General features: G+C 36.6%; 2 protein-coding genes across 3 annotated transcripts in view; both read left to right on the top strand.

The window, feature by feature from the left end:
- Positions 1-9,671, top strand: part of LOC147853746 (uncharacterized) — a 103,053-nt gene extending 93,382 nt beyond the window's left edge. The window contains exons 2-16 of one of the 2 annotated variants that reach the window (XM_087332158.1): positions 3,082-3,517; positions 4,648-6,355; positions 6,451-6,567; positions 6,660-6,758; positions 6,839-6,894; positions 7,054-7,141; positions 7,221-7,358; positions 7,445-7,510; positions 7,643-7,837; positions 8,061-8,137; positions 8,241-8,316; positions 8,390-8,491; positions 8,918-9,017; positions 9,119-9,203; positions 9,283-9,671. In XM_087332158.1, the coding sequence (XP_087188284.1) occupies positions 3,129-3,517; positions 4,648-6,355; positions 6,451-6,567; positions 6,660-6,758; positions 6,839-6,894; positions 7,054-7,141; positions 7,221-7,358; positions 7,445-7,510; positions 7,643-7,837; positions 8,061-8,137; positions 8,241-8,316; positions 8,390-8,491; positions 8,918-9,017; positions 9,119-9,203; positions 9,283-9,469 (3,483 nt within the window). In that variant the 5' untranslated portion in view covers positions 3,082-3,128 and the 3' untranslated portion in view covers positions 9,470-9,671. Of the gene's footprint in view, positions 1-3,081; positions 3,518-4,647; positions 6,356-6,450; positions 6,568-6,659; positions 6,759-6,838; positions 6,895-7,053; positions 7,142-7,220; positions 7,359-7,441; positions 7,511-7,642; positions 7,838-8,060; positions 8,138-8,240; positions 8,317-8,389; positions 8,492-8,917; positions 9,018-9,118; positions 9,204-9,282 lie in introns of both variants that reach the window. The other variant, XM_087332157.1, reaches the window with a different exon arrangement.
- Positions 9,672-12,486: 2,815 nt separating this feature from the next.
- On the top strand, positions 12,487-16,504 carry LOC147853745 (uncharacterized). Its single transcript, XM_087331861.1, has 9 exons — positions 12,487-13,037; positions 14,061-14,200; positions 14,304-14,403; positions 14,490-14,588; positions 14,661-15,008; positions 15,307-15,399; positions 15,477-15,683; positions 15,788-16,089; positions 16,185-16,504. Exons 1-8 carry the CDS (start codon positions 12,657-12,659, stop codon positions 16,070-16,072), a joined length of 1,653 nt encoding a protein of 550 aa, XP_087187987.1. The 5' UTR covers positions 12,487-12,656; the 3' UTR covers positions 16,073-16,089; positions 16,185-16,504.
- Positions 16,505-16,631: the final 127 nt, after the last annotated feature.

The raw sequence follows: 16,631 nt of genomic DNA, 5'->3' as shown, positions 1-16,631 counted from the left end.
AATGAAATTTCCTAGATAGCCTTATATTAATGCCAACCCATCATGTATTATATGGTCGAGAAAGTGTATTACGTGAAAAAACAAGTGCACTCACAAGTAATATTCTAGTCTTGCGAGCAATAAGCAAACGTGATGATAAAATGATAAAATAAGGCACTACTCATAAGAGTTAAGTAGTGACGAAAACAAGGGTAAAAAAAAAGAACCCATGTGTTACCTACGAAAAAAACAATGTCCCAAATAAATGGGAAGTGCAAGGTATGCACCTATACATCCCAATATGATTGTTATAACTTGCACAATTGTGACATAAGCCACAAATTGATACAAGTGATGACGGTGTTGTGCGCAAAGATGTAATACTCAAATCCATGAGTAAAACATCAATAAGGGAACTCATATGGTTTTACTCGTTTTCTAAGGCTTGATGATAAGAGTTAAACCTAGATGACCCGTTGAAAAAAAAATCGTTCAACAAGCCACTCCATACGAAAAAAATAGTCTACACGTAAAGGTTACATTAAAAATAAACGATGTAAATACTTTATACATGAAAAGGAAGTGGAAAAAGGAGAGTTAATTGTGGGCGGGTAAATAATAATTACTAGAAAATCATATAAGTGAAACAATACTTATGAAATTAAGATTTAATTAGAATATTCAACAATTAGGTGTATGGAATCAAACATGCTCTAAGATACGAAACCCTAGGGTAGTTGACATGCACCTCCTCAAGACCACCACATATCCCTAGAATCGGCCAAGTAATGGCTAATTAAAGAGGAAAGTGGCATAGGTAAGTGACATATACCTCGTCAAGGCCACATCATCCCTTAGAATCGGCCAATTGATGGCTAATTAAAAAGGAAAGTGGTATATGTAAGCTACATATACCTTGTCAAGGCCACAACATCCCATAGAATCGGCCAATTGATGGCTTAATAGAGAGTAGAGTGGCATAGGTAGGCAACATACACCTCGTCAAGGCCACATCATCCCTTAGAATCGGCCAAGTGATGGCTCAATAGAGGGGAAGAGTGGTATACTCAACATCATATGCAAAACGGCCATGAGATAAGCGTGTGCGATTAGAGCAAACACGCTCGACCCAATGCACAAGAATAATTATTATCGTAAGAGTTCAAGAGAGGAGAGAGTGGAATATATATCGCAATATGCAAAAGGCCATGAGTTGAGCGTGTGCGATTAGTGCAAACACGCTCGGCCCGATGCATAATAATAAGTAAAATCGTAGCGTAGTAGGAGGTAGAAAGAAAGAGAATAAAACGTAATACCAATTTGATTCGACCATAAAGAACGCATAATAGAAAAAGAGAAGAGATCAAAAAAGAAGAATATCGGGTTTAGAGTGTTGTTTTGATCCTGAGAAGAGCATGACGAGCCTTGTTAGATCCCCCTCGCTCACACGCAAAAAACATCAAAACAACAAAAAAAATTGTTAGTAAAAGCTCTGATACCACTGTTAAGAGTCTATTACTAATCAATAGACCAAATCAAGTAAAAAGGAAGAAAATAGATTGGATAGAAGAACCCGTTCCACCCGACCACCCCCGAGCTATGATCTAGACATAGCCAACCTACCACCGACGTCCCATACCGCCGGATATTAGGATGACTAATACCTTGGAAGAGATAAACACGATCGTCGAGACGAAAGCCTAGCCCGCACCACCGGTGTCTACGACAGTAGCCTTCCGACGTGATCATCCTTATGAGGGTAGCTAAGCCTCATATTTATACCTTTTCCTAGGCCCCTTGAATAGATGTGCCTTTTCTAAAAGGCTCTCTATTCATTGGTTGTCTAAATCATGATAGTGCATGCACATATCATTCATTCTATCCAATCATTAGTCCCCTTTTTAATAATAGTGAACATACCCTTCACTAATGTAAATATTAGTGACCTACCCTCACCAACGTTATGTGTACATAACAACCCCGATAGTGGTAGTTTTCATGGTTGGCTTGGAGAATCCTATTTGAATGATCTCTACGTATTGATTTGCTATATAACTTCAACAATTTTTTCATACATGTTCACTTTTATATGAAGGAATGTAGACTATACACACAATATTTTCTGTACGTAAAATTCATCACTGGTTAAGATTTGAACGAGTATAATAGCATGCTATTATTGATATTCTTATCACATTACGCCATTTCATCTAATTAGTTACTCTAAGATTACATGAAATACAATTAGACAACCTAAAAATATCATTTAGTTAGACACGTTATGCTTAAGAAAAACATCTCTTGGTCATTATATGTATTGATCCATAGTAGTCTTGATGTTATGATTGTTACCGATTATAATTGACAGACACACAATGTATGTTCCTAAGCTTTTTCTGAAGGCAACACCGATACTTCAGGGAGAACCTATAGCATGCAAAGCAGAAAGTTCACGATGTTTCTTATCATTGTTATAAAAGATTCACCTTGGTATTAATGAAAAGATTCCCAAAGGCTACAAAGAACTCATACCGGGAAAACATAACCAACATAACCTCATCAAACAACATGTCGAATAACAAAAGCCCTCGCTAGAAAGGTCATAATGCTGCATGATCTCATGTCAAATTAAGCAACTTTAAGCTATAGTTTTCTTAATCATTTGCAGTCATTGTTTGTCATTAAATCACAGTATGTATTTGGCCTACAAACAATTCCTCGTCCATTATACTGTGTCGTTAACTGGTATGACGTACAACATGGCCTCGACATCAATTAAGAAGAGCGTATTGATTGTGTGGTGAACATTTCCTATCAAGCATTGTCTAGGGTGCGGGTCAATGTAGTTGCTCTCTCAACGAATGGCCAATGCGTATTGAGAGAATATATATACATATATATATATATATATATATATATATATATATGCCCAATGTCCGTGTTTGTGTATATATATATATGCCCAGTGTCCGTGTTTGTGTCCACCACAACTGCATGCGAGCAATATCTCCATTTTTGTCCGGACAAAACACGTCCTTCCGTGTGAAACCGTCCATCAAGATTTGAATTTCGAAAATGCGGAGAGACAGAAGAGAGCAGTAGTAGTAGTAGGCGCGCAGAGGAAGGAGTAGAGAAGGAAGACAGAAAACATGGAGGCTATGGAAGGAACGAAGGAGATGGAGAGCTTCTCTGTCTTTGGCTATGGAAGCGGGGGCTCCATCAAGAAGAAGAGAAGACGCCGGGTAAGCTTCGCCACCACTCAGACCGTTCATTTCATTCCACGCAAAGAAGACATGGACACACCCCCCCTCCCCTCAGGAGACGTTTCTCAAAAGCTCACTCCTCCTCCTCATTCCCACTCTTCTTCCGCAATTTCTTCCTTGAACGACAAGGTTATGGTTTCTTCTGCTCCTGTTCCCGACCTGGCCTCAGATCTGAGCGAACAGACCGTGGACTTTGACAATTTTAATTTTACTTGCGATATGGACACTGGTCATGGGAGTTGGATTGATGAAGACACCACTACACGCAGAAACAGGTACATTCTGATTCATTGGCCGAGCTTTTATTAATGACAACCTCGTTTGCTGTAGTGATAACTTATGTTTTTTCCCAAGAATTCTCGAATGTATTTTTCTAGTTAGTCAATTCATAGATAGAACGATTAGTGTAGCTGATAGGGTGCTCAATGAATAGTCTTGAAAAACATTTGTTTGTCTTTATCCCGAATCAGACTTGATGGAATAACCGAACCACTGTTGCTTTCAGGGTTGTCAGCTATCTACGTTTTTCCATTTTTTCCGAAAATGAGATCACTTTGAAATACTGCTTGAAATATATAAAACGACAGTACACTGGTCATCCATTTAGCTGTCTCTACTCCAATACAACCTGCAGAAAAATGAGATTATGAATAATGCTGTGTTTAGTTTGAAAACTGTCATTTATATTTGCTGTGTCTTACAGCCCATTCAATGAGTTTGTTTTCAGATGCAGAGCCTAGAAATTTAGTAATACCAGATCCCACCATAATTGAGTTGACTATTCTCCTACCTGTAGAGTGTTTTGATCCAAGTTTGTCCATAATGTTAAGAAATTTTTTATGCTATGCATATATCTATTCGTGGGCCAATCCATTTATACATCACTAATGCGTTTTAGTATTTCCGAGCATTGGGGATGTTTTTCTGCAGATTTGCCGCTGTTTGAGGTGTTGATCTGGTTACCTTTTACTTCACAAGATTCTGGGCACATCTTGATTATAGGATTTTCATTGTTTATGCACAATTGTTCCACATCTATATTAATGTTTACCAGAGGCTGAATACAATATATAGAATGATCAAACTCGGGTTCTCTCAATTTTATGACTTTGATGTAATGGTATAAATTACCAAGCCAACAACCATATCCATAGCTGGACACCCACACATCTATCTATCCATCTTTCTTTAACATTCAGAGAGAGAGACATATCACGGCGTATCTAAGAAAAGGGAAAAGTAGAATTAAATAAATTGTTTCTTCTTTCTGTCTCTTGGATGTTCTGTTATCCTGCTGTAAGAATTCAACTCGCTCATGATATGAGTTTCATGCTTTGGGTTTTATATTTCACCTGGTGCTTGCTGATATATGCTAAGCTTTTTTTCTTCTCATCAATTGCTGCAGTTTAGATGGAGATGAAGATGAAGATGACAGTGGTTGTTTTGTAAACATTAGATTTTCAGACCACGGAGATGATGATTCTATTGTCAATGATGACATAACAATGGATGCTACTACATTTACAAAGAATCTCTCTGAGGTCCTTAAGAGTGGCACGACCTTTGATTCAGGATTTTGGAGCAAAATTTCACCTCAGAAAGATTGTAATGAGAGTGCATCAGAAAGCGTAGATGATTCCATGGCCCTTACAAGACAGGGTTCCCTACATAGAAACATGGTCCATAACGACGTGTCTTTTCATGCAGATGATATTGATAGTGACATGTCTATAGGAACGAGGGTTCATAGTTTCAAATGGAGACGAGAAATTGTCTCACTACAGAGTAAAGTTTGTTCTGATGAAACCGGACCCATATCCATAGGAGAAGCATTTCGTGGAACAGAAGTCAGTCAATCACTACATAGAGAAGCATCTCATAAAAGAAGTGTTGAGCTAGAACACAACAAAGCACAAAATGAAAGAGCCATCTCATCTTGTTACAAGCAAGAAGAGAAGCTGGAAGATGAAGCCACATCTTCGCCACACATCGAGCATGCCAATTGTGATGCAGACTTTTCTATGCCGTTAGGCAACACGATGGATATTTCACTTCACCGGCCAGTACTGAAGGTATCTGATGTGTTGATGCAACTTGATAGAAATAGTCACGGTGACTCTGACTTTTCTATGCCTTTAAATAACACCATGGATATGTCACTTTATCGGTCAATAGCAAAGGGGTCTGATGCCCTTGATAGAAATAGTAATTGTGATTCTGAGGATTCTGCATCAATAAACAACACCATGGATATCTCACTTCATCCAAAGGGTTCTGGTATGTCGATGTACCTTGATGGAAGTAGTCATATGTCATCTATCTCAAGACAAAGGTCTGGTGACTTAACTTTTTCAGCTACTGCATTCAATAATACAGTACCTGCTCATAACCTGAAAGACCTCCTTTCAGATTATACAGATTACACGATTACAAAAACTAATATGAGAGGGATATCTGAGCCTAATGACGATTCTATTTCTTTAATTATTGGTGGTTCTAAATTGCTTGCATCCTCTAATGAAAGACATGGTTCTCCCAGCCCTGACTTTGTTGAACAACATTCGCCTACTGGTATAGATATGGAAACAGAGACGAAATCAAAGGCATATTCTGAGGTATCACTTGATAAGAATGAAGTATCAACTCCCACTACCTTGACATCAACATATCAGGGTGTACTGACAGATTTTTCCAGTAAAGGACCAGCACAAACTAAATTAAGAGATCCAGGTGAAAGGTTATTGAAGCATACACCGCTACACGAGAATTTGAGTAGCTTAAAGTTTGATGGAAAGACTGATCTTTCAGGGGAAGTTACAAAGATTGGTAGCAGGAAAGTAACAGAAAATGTCCTTATTGATATTACTAATAAAGAGCCAATCCAGAGTAAATCAACAGATATGATTCAGAAAAATTTCAGAGATCCCAAACAAGAGCAGATTCAAAGTCACCTAAAAGTTAACAGCAAATCAGATGCATGTGGAGACATCTTGAAACCTTCCAGCAACAAAAAGACTGAAAGTGTTAGGAAAATAGGAAACCTTTCAATTCTTTCCAGATATTCACACTCCAAAGGCTCAATCACTATAGATGAGATTTTACAACGTTTAGAGGTAACCTCAAAATTCCAAATACATGGTTATCTTGTTGAACATGACTCTACTCAAAATAAATTGTATCTGATTTGCTGTGTCGGTGTCATTTGCAGGACGAGTGTAGTATTGGGGAGTTGCTAGATAAAGAAGAAGCAATATCATTACCACGGACATCAAATCTTGTGTCATTGAGTGATTATCTACACTTCTCATGCAGCATGCATCTACAGGTATTACGATGAAGTACACATTATCCTATCCTTGCATCTTTCAAAAGTTGAAATATTAAAATTTAATACTCATTCCTGTGTTCGAATAATAGCTGGAATTGCTAAATGATCATGTGGAAGAGCTGACAGAAAAGCTGAAATCTTTGAAAGAAACAAACTCGAAGCTACGGGTCTCAAATAATATTCTTCAGGTTTGAACTCTGCACTGTGTCACTGACAATGATGTAGAGCGCATGTGACAGAACTAACGGTTTAGATTTTTTTTTTTCAGAAACTTAAGGAGGATTCTTCAAGCATCTTAAAATCCAAGTTTGAGAAAAAGAAACGGTATTCTCTTTCTTTATTTTTAAGTTTGGGAAAATAAATCGAAGAATGGAATTATGTTTATCCGGTTGTGCATTGTATATCTGCCACTCTTCAATTTCCATGATGTGGCTGTTTAAAGTACTGCTCCTTATGATTTTGTCACTTGTGACTGGATTGTAGCTTAGCAAGGAAGGAATGGATTATGTGGAAGATCAGTCCTGAAAGGCAGAACTTGGCATGGCTCCAAGATAACAAAGATAATTTGATTGTAATATCTTATTCTTCCATTAATTTATAATAATAACACATGACTACCACTTTGATGAACATGCATATATGATATGCAGAGAGAGGTAGATGCAGCACAAGGAAAGATCCATCAGGTTTTGCAGCTGAAGGAATCATACTCTCAAGCCCTATTAAACATGACGTCATCAAGGCTTAATTTGGTGCAAGGACCCGCAGTTTCTTCCACTGCCATCAAGGTTGGTTTCATACTGTGTAGTGATTGTGTTGAATTCAAAACCAAGAGTAGCTCAAATTTATTTACGTCTATTTTTTTAACCAGAAGGGGCAAGAGGAAGAAAGGGGCGTTTCTCAAGTTGCTGTGTTAGAAAAGTGTAACCAACATTATGAGGTGTTCAATTGTCTTTCTCTAAGATAATTTCATGATTGTAGATAACATGATTGCAGTGACATGATTTCTGATACTATTGTATGACATGGAGGTAACAGATAGACTTACATTGGATGTACTGATTTCTTGAAGGATGCCTATGAGCGACTAAAGATTGTGCAACGAAATAAAGAGAGAATGCGTAGAAAAATTGATGGCATGATCTCTGTATATAATGACAAATTTTCACAAGGTGTGGTTGACATAAATGACGCTTTAGTTGCCAAAAAAATGAAACAATCAATCCAAGGAGCAGCTCTGTTTAGCAGCTTCTTGCAACATCAACAGGCAAGTTAACATTTATTCTGATGATACATCTCAAATGCTTGGCATGCTTTGAGGGCCTATTGTTATTATGTCATAGTTCCATTTGAATATTCTATACAATGTAATTGGACTATGGTTAATATGATTGCTGGCAAATGACAATGTTGACTTTTGCTGTATGTTAGCAAATTGGTATTATTGCAATCATTAATATTAAGGTCTGGAGAATCTTTTGATGTTGCAGGTTATGCGTGTATGCCTTAAGAGTAATGAGGGGAAATCACAAACCCAGTTCTCTATTGAGAGGATGTATCTTCAAATGTAAGGGGTTGAAATAGTATTTGCTAGTGTTTCCAAGACGCAAACGATAAGAAAAATGTTATTGTTGCATCACCTTATTTCTTTCGTGGATTTGTTTCCTTAGATTTCAGTATGAAGGAGATGGTCCCCTTGCTCTTGTAAACATTCGTAGATCTTTCAACAGGGAAGCGATTGATGTGGTTTGTATTTTCTTCAAATCCTCTTAATAATCATTTGATTTTGCTCCAAGAACTTATGTTTAGATGTATACAGGCATTCCCTTGCATGGATGCGTTTGTAGCGTTTGAATATCTTGTTAGTGACCTTCATAACGTCATCACCATACAGGTTCAACATATGCATCAACTAATGCAGGTAGGTGCATCTATTGGTGCTGTTTTGGGAGAGAGAATAGAGTAGATATTTTATTGTTGACAAGTATGCCAAATTTGACCTATGGGACCAAATAAACATATTATCATGGACATTACTCCTTCCTAAGATGGGGGTTTACGAATCTGCACTAAACAAATAATGCACAGACATATGTGCTCACCCTTCTGGGTGAAAATTAATTGTATTTTCACCACACAAAATAAAGAGAGGTTATGGAACCCAAGAAATAATGTAATATATGCAGGTAAATGTGACATATAGGACCAGTGGGAGCTTTGTAATGTGTGTATAGAGCTAATAAGTGATTTGTGATGCTAAAAACATTTATTTGTGAATGTTGCAATTGTGCATTAACATCATTTCCTGGAGAAAGTGATTGATATTTATATCGATATTGCCATTCAGAGAACAAAGTGGATGTTCGGCTGCCTAATGGATTTGCTTAAAGAGCTCAAATATTGTCAGCGAGCCTTCGGAATGTCTTGCAAATTTCAAATGAAAGATGGTAGTAACATCTCAAAATTTATAGAGACAATGTAGAATAAATGTTGGGGCTCTTGTACATAACTCAATTGTTTTTTTACTTTGGTTTCATTGTCTGTGCAGATAAGCTTGTATTAACTCAAGCAATGTTAAGATGTGCAGCTGAATTGAAAATAAGTCTGGTTTTTGATATGACTTTCATAAGGGGGTAAGCTTCTTCTACTCAATTGTTCATATGTTTGCATTATGATGCTCCTCGAAATGAACATTTTATGATGTATTTACAGAGGAAAGTATCCCTTTGATATGCGACCTGCAGAAGTATATATCCACAGTTATGGATCCGCAAATAATTCAATTACCAGGAGAGATGTGAATGTAGAGGTAGCAAAACTGGAGCCTGGTTTTGGAAGGTTTTTCAGGATTTGTAGCTCCATTGAGAAGCTCATGAGGAGACAGAAAGAAGTTTCTTGAATGCAATCCTTACCTTTAATCTTCAGGAAGCTTATTTCACATATTGGGAGGAAAAGAAAATAATAAAATGATATACAAGGGACGGTTTCCAGTATATGCAAAGATTTGGGCACGTGGAAGTTGGAAGGATAACTTCTCTGTTGTAAACTTTTAATGTACTTTCTTTGTTGTAGAATGCAAGTGTATCACTTATTTCTTCGTACACTCTACCATAAAATCTTAAATCTTAAAATAACATGAACTTTCCTCACTGGAGCAATATTTCTTCAGTGTATTTGGTCTCAATACGTCTTTACCCTCTGGGGTTGTAAAATCATGCCAATGGTTTTGTTTATCTATTTTTGGCATATATATATACATATATGTATATATATATGTATATATATATATATGTATATATATATATATATGTATATATATACATATATGTATATATGTATATATGCCAGAATAGTATTAAAACCCACAGACGAATCTGTGGATACCCTAAATCTAGCAATGAACAGGAACAATGTTCTTATCCCCATTGTTTTTTTTATCTTACCTTTTGGTGAAGCAAGTTGTCTTTAGAATTTCCCATCTTTGGTAATAATTGATAATGTCTATAATTTTTAAATTTCCCATCTTTTTAGATTTCCTATCTTTTGTGTGTCGATGGATAATGCATATGCATTAGAGTTCTCCACAAAAGGATTACCATTTAGTATTGCTTTAAATACAAGTTGGTTGCTCATGGGTAATACATATGCTAGTTGACTAACGTTTGGGGTGTGAGTAACTTTGGGGCAATGTAAGGACCCATTGGTTTGATGGGTTTTACACATCTCATGGCTTTACATGTCCTTGTTTGATTCATAATCCATAGTTTTCAATCACAAACAAAAACTTTGGCAATTGGTAAGTAGTATCACAATTTGGTATATTTGGAAGGCTTTGTCCGTGTTTGAAGGTATTTCAAAATGTGACTGAAAGACTTGCCCAAATAATTTTTGGGATTTGGATAGAGATTGTTTATATACTATAAAAAGTAATATGCAACAAGGGGAGCTCAAGCGATTGGGGTTTCATGCCATCCGGGACAGAGGCCTATTTTATAGACTGATTTTTGATAAGGTGGATTGGTTATACTCTACACCAAAGTATTTATTTAAGCTCGCAGTTAGACTTTAGAAAAAAAGAGGCTCGTTATTGAAAGGTACTTCTTGTATGTATGTATAACCTTAGGGCGTTTTCTTAATACTCATGTAGTATCATTTTTTGGAAAAAGGAGGAGCAAAATTTTTGGCATGAAATATTCCAAACAGTTAATTTCTTTTTACCATAAAACATAAGCTCCATTGGTATTATTAATAAAAGGCCCAGAGGCAGTATACAAATAGTACATAATATTGTTTCATCTCCACAAATATATATTATAAAAAACAAGACCAAACTGTTAATTTTGTGCCCACTAAAGTTCTTTATTGCAAATATTGTTTGTCATTTGTATAACCATTAATGAAAATAACTCAACAACCTATAGAAATGAAATGCAATAACCAAACAAAGGCATTTTAATTGTGTGTGCTTGTTTGCAGCATATTCTGTGTAAATGGTCTTTATGAATGATTGTGCTTGTAGAAAAGTGTGGAAGGAAGAGAAATAGAACAAACAAAGCATAAATTGAGGCACACCTATGGGGAGGGATGATATATGACAATGATACAATCAAAAGTTGAAAATAAGCAATACAACACAAGCCTATTGGAACAGACTTGATGATCTTGACATTTTTGCTATTGAGTTTGTCATTGTTATCAAGTGTCTATGATGATCAACGTAATCAACTTATTGTGCATATAATCATGACATGAGGATCTTCGGGATTTTGGGAAGATGCACGTGGGGTTGCGTATGCTGACAATGTATGCGATAATTGAGATTTTCGGAAGATGCTGAGGGTTGAGAATGCTCATATGACAATGCGTGGAGGGTTGCATCCCGAGGGGAGAGAAGGGAGGAAGGTTTCGGCTAACGATTGGCTAGTCTACGGGGTCGACAAGACATGCATATGGGCGGATGGGCGGTCGGATGGGCCGGATATCCTATTATCCATATCCACACACAAACTAAAACACGAAGACCTAGAGAGAGAAAGAAAGAAAGAAATATTAAGGCCAAATTTGGCCCATGAGAGAGAGAGATTTACCTAAGAAGAAGAAGAAGAAGAAGAAGAGAGAGAGAGAGAGAGAGAGAGAGAGAGAGTTGAGTATATCTTGAGTGTTTGTGTGTGTGAGAATTTAAATAAATTAGAAATTCAAAATAAATTAGAAATTTAAAAATAAATTAGAAATTTATAAAAGAAGAAGAAGAGAGAGAGAGAGATATCTTGAGTGTTTGTGTGTGCGTGAGAATTTAAATAAATTAGAAATTTAAAAATAAATTAGAAATTTAAAAATAAATTAGAAATTTAAAAATAAATTAGAAATTTAAAAATAAATTAGAAATTTAAAAATAAATTAGAAATTTAAAAATAAATTAGAAATTTAAAAATAAATTAGAAATTTAAAAATAAATTAGAAATTTAAAAATAAATTAAAAAATTTTATGAGCTTAAGTCTCGGGTCGGCCGATTTTCTTCTTCTCTCTTCCTTCCCCCATTCCCTCTCTCGACGAAACGCGAAACGCCGCCGTTTCGCCGCTTCTCGCACAGGAAACAAACTGACAGAGGTTCGAAACGCAGACGAATGAAAGAGACTGACCCCACGCGCACATACGGATCAAAGGCGGACTTACAGAGAGAAAGACAGAGTTGTGATCAGGTCGTCAACCTATCCATGGATAAAGACAGAGATAGATAGATAGATAGATAGATAAAGATCAAAGGGAATCAAAGATAGGAAGAAAGAATTGATCGATCGTCAAACGTTTCGAGGAATCAGCTTGTGTGTGTGTGTGTGTGTGAGAGAGAGAGAGAGAGAGAGAGAAAGGAAGGTCTATCAATTCATTTTCAACTTATATTCATGGATATTGTTGGCATCATCATCTCCATATTTCCTTGTTTGTCCATGGCCTTTCTTCCATCATTTGATCGCATCATCTGCACATATTCCTGAAACAACAAAATCTATCCACACCTGCCGAATCTTTCTAAGGTAAGGATTTATTCAACCAAAAATCCCATTCTTTTCTATCTTCTTCACACATCATGGCTATGTCGAACCATGTTGATAGAAATGACTACAATCATCTGCTTCAACGAACACAGTCTTTAGCTCAACAGAAGGCAACGTTAGCTTCTATTGAGAAAGAAGCAGCATTGAAGAGGCTTAAAGAAGCAGAATCTCGGTTGAGAGAAGCTATTCAAGATCTACATGCAAATCGTTCCAATAAGGAAGATTGGTATAGGTCTCTCTTCAGTAGTACTCATCCTCTCTGTCAACATTCTGATTCTTGTATTGCAAACTGTATAAGTAGCCTTTGCCAGAGCTTCCTCTTGGCTTATGGTGTTCGTGTCGGAGTTGGTGTTCTTCTTCGTGCTTTCAAGCTAGCTAAGAACAAATCTTATCTCTCCATTCTTGACCTCAAGGTGACTCTTTTATATTTTTTCCTTAGTTTTGTACCTTTTCATTATGGGCTGGGATATTTCATTTTCATGTTTGGAATTTAGTAGGCAAACTAATTCTGATCAGTATTATGTGAATCATTTCTTCATGAATTTGCCAAGTTCCCTTCTCATGCATGAAAATTGAAATAATGGAGTTGATCAGAAAATGCCAACCATATGGGAATTCAGAAGACTAACTATGGTTATGATAAGATACCAATAATTTATGGAAATTTGGAAGTCAAAGCCCCTATCTCTTCTTTCTATTGTGGTCAATCACTGATGAATCGAATCGGGGATCAAGCTCTGCTCAGCTTTCTTCCTTTGGTCCACACCGAGAAGAAATTAAACGTCGACTCCCACCCAGGATATAAGGGGCATTTCGGGGATGATTGGTTTCTTGTGGGCGAGGAGGGATTCGAACCCCCGACACCGTGGTTCGTAGCCACGTGCTCTAATCCCCTGAGCTACAGGCCCCGCCTCCACTGGATCCGTTTCGGGGACCACTTCTCTGAAATAGACTGGAATAGAACCAACCTTTTCTAAACTATTCCTTGTTGATCAAATTTCATTTTCATCTAGGAAATAATAAGAGATTTTGAAAAAATACCAACTCTTTTATCGGAAATTTGAAGAAAAACCACGTATTTTGTCCACAGAGAAATCTAATCTTAATTTTTATTGACTTTCTTTATGACTGTCTATGACTTGTCAATCCACCACACTATCAGTGTTGATGAATTCCTTTTTGATCAAGCATCCTTTTTGTTTATGAAATCATAGCAAATTATGGAAATCTGAGGAAAAATGATTCTCATTCATAAATAATTTTGATTGTCCCGTACAATCTGAGAATTGGCTGTTTAGGAATAAGGGCATTTTTTCTTAGCTTCGATTCTTATTCTTAGCGCACATGTATTTTCTCTTCATTTTAGCATTGTCTGAAGCCTAGGTGATATTAATTGCCTACTGTATGCAAACGGATTGGTTGTTTTCATTTTTCAGCTTCTGTTATCAGAAAGAAACCTGATAGTGAGGGAGGAGGCTTGCCGTATTGGTCTGCTGTTTGGTGGTTTTAGTGGATGTTATCATGGAATGCATTGCATTTTACGGAGGCTGAGGAGCAAAGAAACAACATTAAATACGTATGTATTGCATTACTCATCATGTGTTTGATCCACTCCATCGGGTCAAACTCCATATTTTCAGTTGCAGAAGCACTAACTCATACTAGTTTTGTGTTCAAAGATTTATTGCTGGTGGCTTTGCTGGCTTATCTATACTGTCTTTGGATGATGCAAGCAGAAGAAGAAGCCTTGCATTATATCTTCTCTTCCGACTTCTACAAGTATGCTATGTATGATTTGACTTTGCCAGATTTTTTTTACATCAATATAATTTCTTAATTACTTCAGATCCTTCTTCATTAAGCAGTGTTGTTATAACTCTATGAAAGTGGAAGGAAAGCACCCCTTTCTGAGAAAGCAGTTGCGCCATGGTGATATGTTGTTCTTTTCGTTGGCATGTGCTCAGGTGACAAACTATCGCTCTTTTACTAATCATATGACTAATCTATGACTAAAACATGTGCTCTTCATATAGCAGGTTATGTATGCATATGTTATGTGCCCAGAGTCATTACCAGAACCATACCTTGACTTCATTGTCAAGCTAGGGCCAATTGCAAAGCCTGTACTGAAGGCAGTTCGCCAAAGCTGCAATAGAGAGCCGATTGATATCATGGCTTTGTCAGAGGTTGTTTTGAGCAAAAATGGCCAAAAAAATATTGAATTAGATCAGAATTGTACACTTATACCCTGCTCATCAATCCACCCGGATACACCGTCTTGTATCATTCAAATTAACCAAGCCATGGTTTCTACATTCAAGAAGATTTTACCACTCTACATATCACTCAAATTTGTACCTTTTGTTATCCTAAATCTTCAAAAGGTACAAGATCAACAAGTTTTGTTTTGTTTTTAGTAATAATAATGCTGTGCTTTCCTTCCAGCGCCCATCGTTGTAAATAGTAAAGTTTCTAAGAGGGACAATGGAAAAGCGTGCAAAAGTTCTTCACCTGATGTATTATGCTTCCCATAGAGAATTATCCACATGGCCTGTTGCCTATTTATTATAACTGTACAGAGTTGAAGAAACGGATTACTTTTAGATTGTATCGATTTATGTGTCAATTGGTCAACTAATGTTATGTTATATTTCCTAATGAGATCCATGTTCAATATTACAGTTCATGGAATCTCCCATGGGCACAATCTGGAGTTCTTTCAGCAGAGCCCTTCAATCATCATGTTTCCTTTCTGCGTTTGTTGGGATCTATCAAGTATGGGATATTCAATGAAATATTGAAATATGCACATTTGTGAACCCTCTGTAACATTGAAATCTGTGCTTGAACAGAGCTACATTTGTTTGCAAAGGAAACTTGTTACAAGAGACCATAAACTGGTATACTGGTTCGGAGGTGCCATAGCTTCATTGTCGATTCTCTTGGAAAGGAAAACTCAGAGAGCAGAACTGGCATTATATGTACTCTCAAATGCAGCTAATTCGTTGTGGTACATATTGGTAAAAAGACATCTAATACCTGAAATTCCATATGCAGAGGTAAAAAAACCACGTCATTTCCTTATGGCTGAGATTATGTACTCCTGTTCTCATCTTATGATATGATTCATGATACGTATATCATTTTGTATATCTCTATGCAGGTATTCCTTTTCTGCCTATGCATAGGTGGTATCATGTTCTTCTATGAGCATGAACCTCAAACTATGCCTCCAATTTTCCAGAGGTTGATTCATCGCTTTTTGAATCCAAATATTATATCAGGACAATTTCCACATAAGGATGTGTTAAAGCATGTGGATCAATTATCACCAGATAGGCATGATCTTCAGCTGCCAGCTAATCCACCTCAGGCCCTAAAGAACCATGTGGAAGAAAATCCAGGAATTTTAGAAAGGTTGAAAATTGAAGGTTTTCATGGGTTGTAACTCCATTCCATGGTTGGGTGGGTTTTATGTTCCTTAATTGGTCCATTTCATTTTCAGTTTACCATAAAATATAGAACCTTCAGTGTCTTGTATACCTTTTGTGTCTTGCCAGGAAACACAATATGCCCGATGTTTTTTCCCCAAAAGAAACAAAAATGGAAAGTGTGAGATGGATTGTTTCGCCATCAAAGCTTACTCTTCATTTTTTAAAAGCTTTGCATTCTTTTGTTATCCAGTTATACATTACATTTTATGTGTGAAAAAATTCTGTATACGGCAAAGTTATTGAGCACTTTGTAAATACACTTATCATAAGTTTTCAGTGAATGGTTTTCTCTGTAACATTTAGTTCCATTTGTTTGCAGAAGAGTTGCTATTTACTGTTTTCATTCCAATTCTATAAAATCTTGATTCATTATCATTTTCAACCTTCATTGATTGTTGTATCATCAATAATCCATCTTTTTTATAACAACGAACCATTCTGCTGGTAGTTTGAAGTGTAGGATTCAGTGATGTTCTCTGCTTGAGGTGGTGTACTAAGCTAGTACACTTCCAC

Source organism: Azolla caroliniana, unplaced genomic scaffold, assembly GCF_043228905.1.
Source record: "Azolla caroliniana isolate FFs.n. ecotype wild unplaced genomic scaffold, voAzoCaro1.0.p SCAF_16, whole genome shotgun sequence".
Classification (NCBI taxonomy): Eukaryota; Viridiplantae; Streptophyta; class Polypodiopsida; order Salviniales; family Salviniaceae; genus Azolla; species Azolla caroliniana.
This window is presented reverse-complemented; position numbering and strand designations above follow the sequence as displayed.

Excerpts from the sequence above, each read along its gene's own strand:
- LOC147853745 (XM_087331861.1), top strand. The coding sequence starts at position 12,657 with ATGGCTATGTCGAACCATGTTGATAGAAATGACTACAATCATCTGCTT. Across the intron at positions 14,404-14,489 it reads TTCTCTTCCGACTTCTACAA|TGTTGTTATAACTCTATGAA; the intron begins GTATGCTATGTA and ends TTCATTAAGCAG. Across the intron at positions 15,009-15,306 it reads TTATCCTAAATCTTCAAAAG|TTCATGGAATCTCCCATGGG; the intron begins GTACAAGATCAA and ends TCAATATTACAG.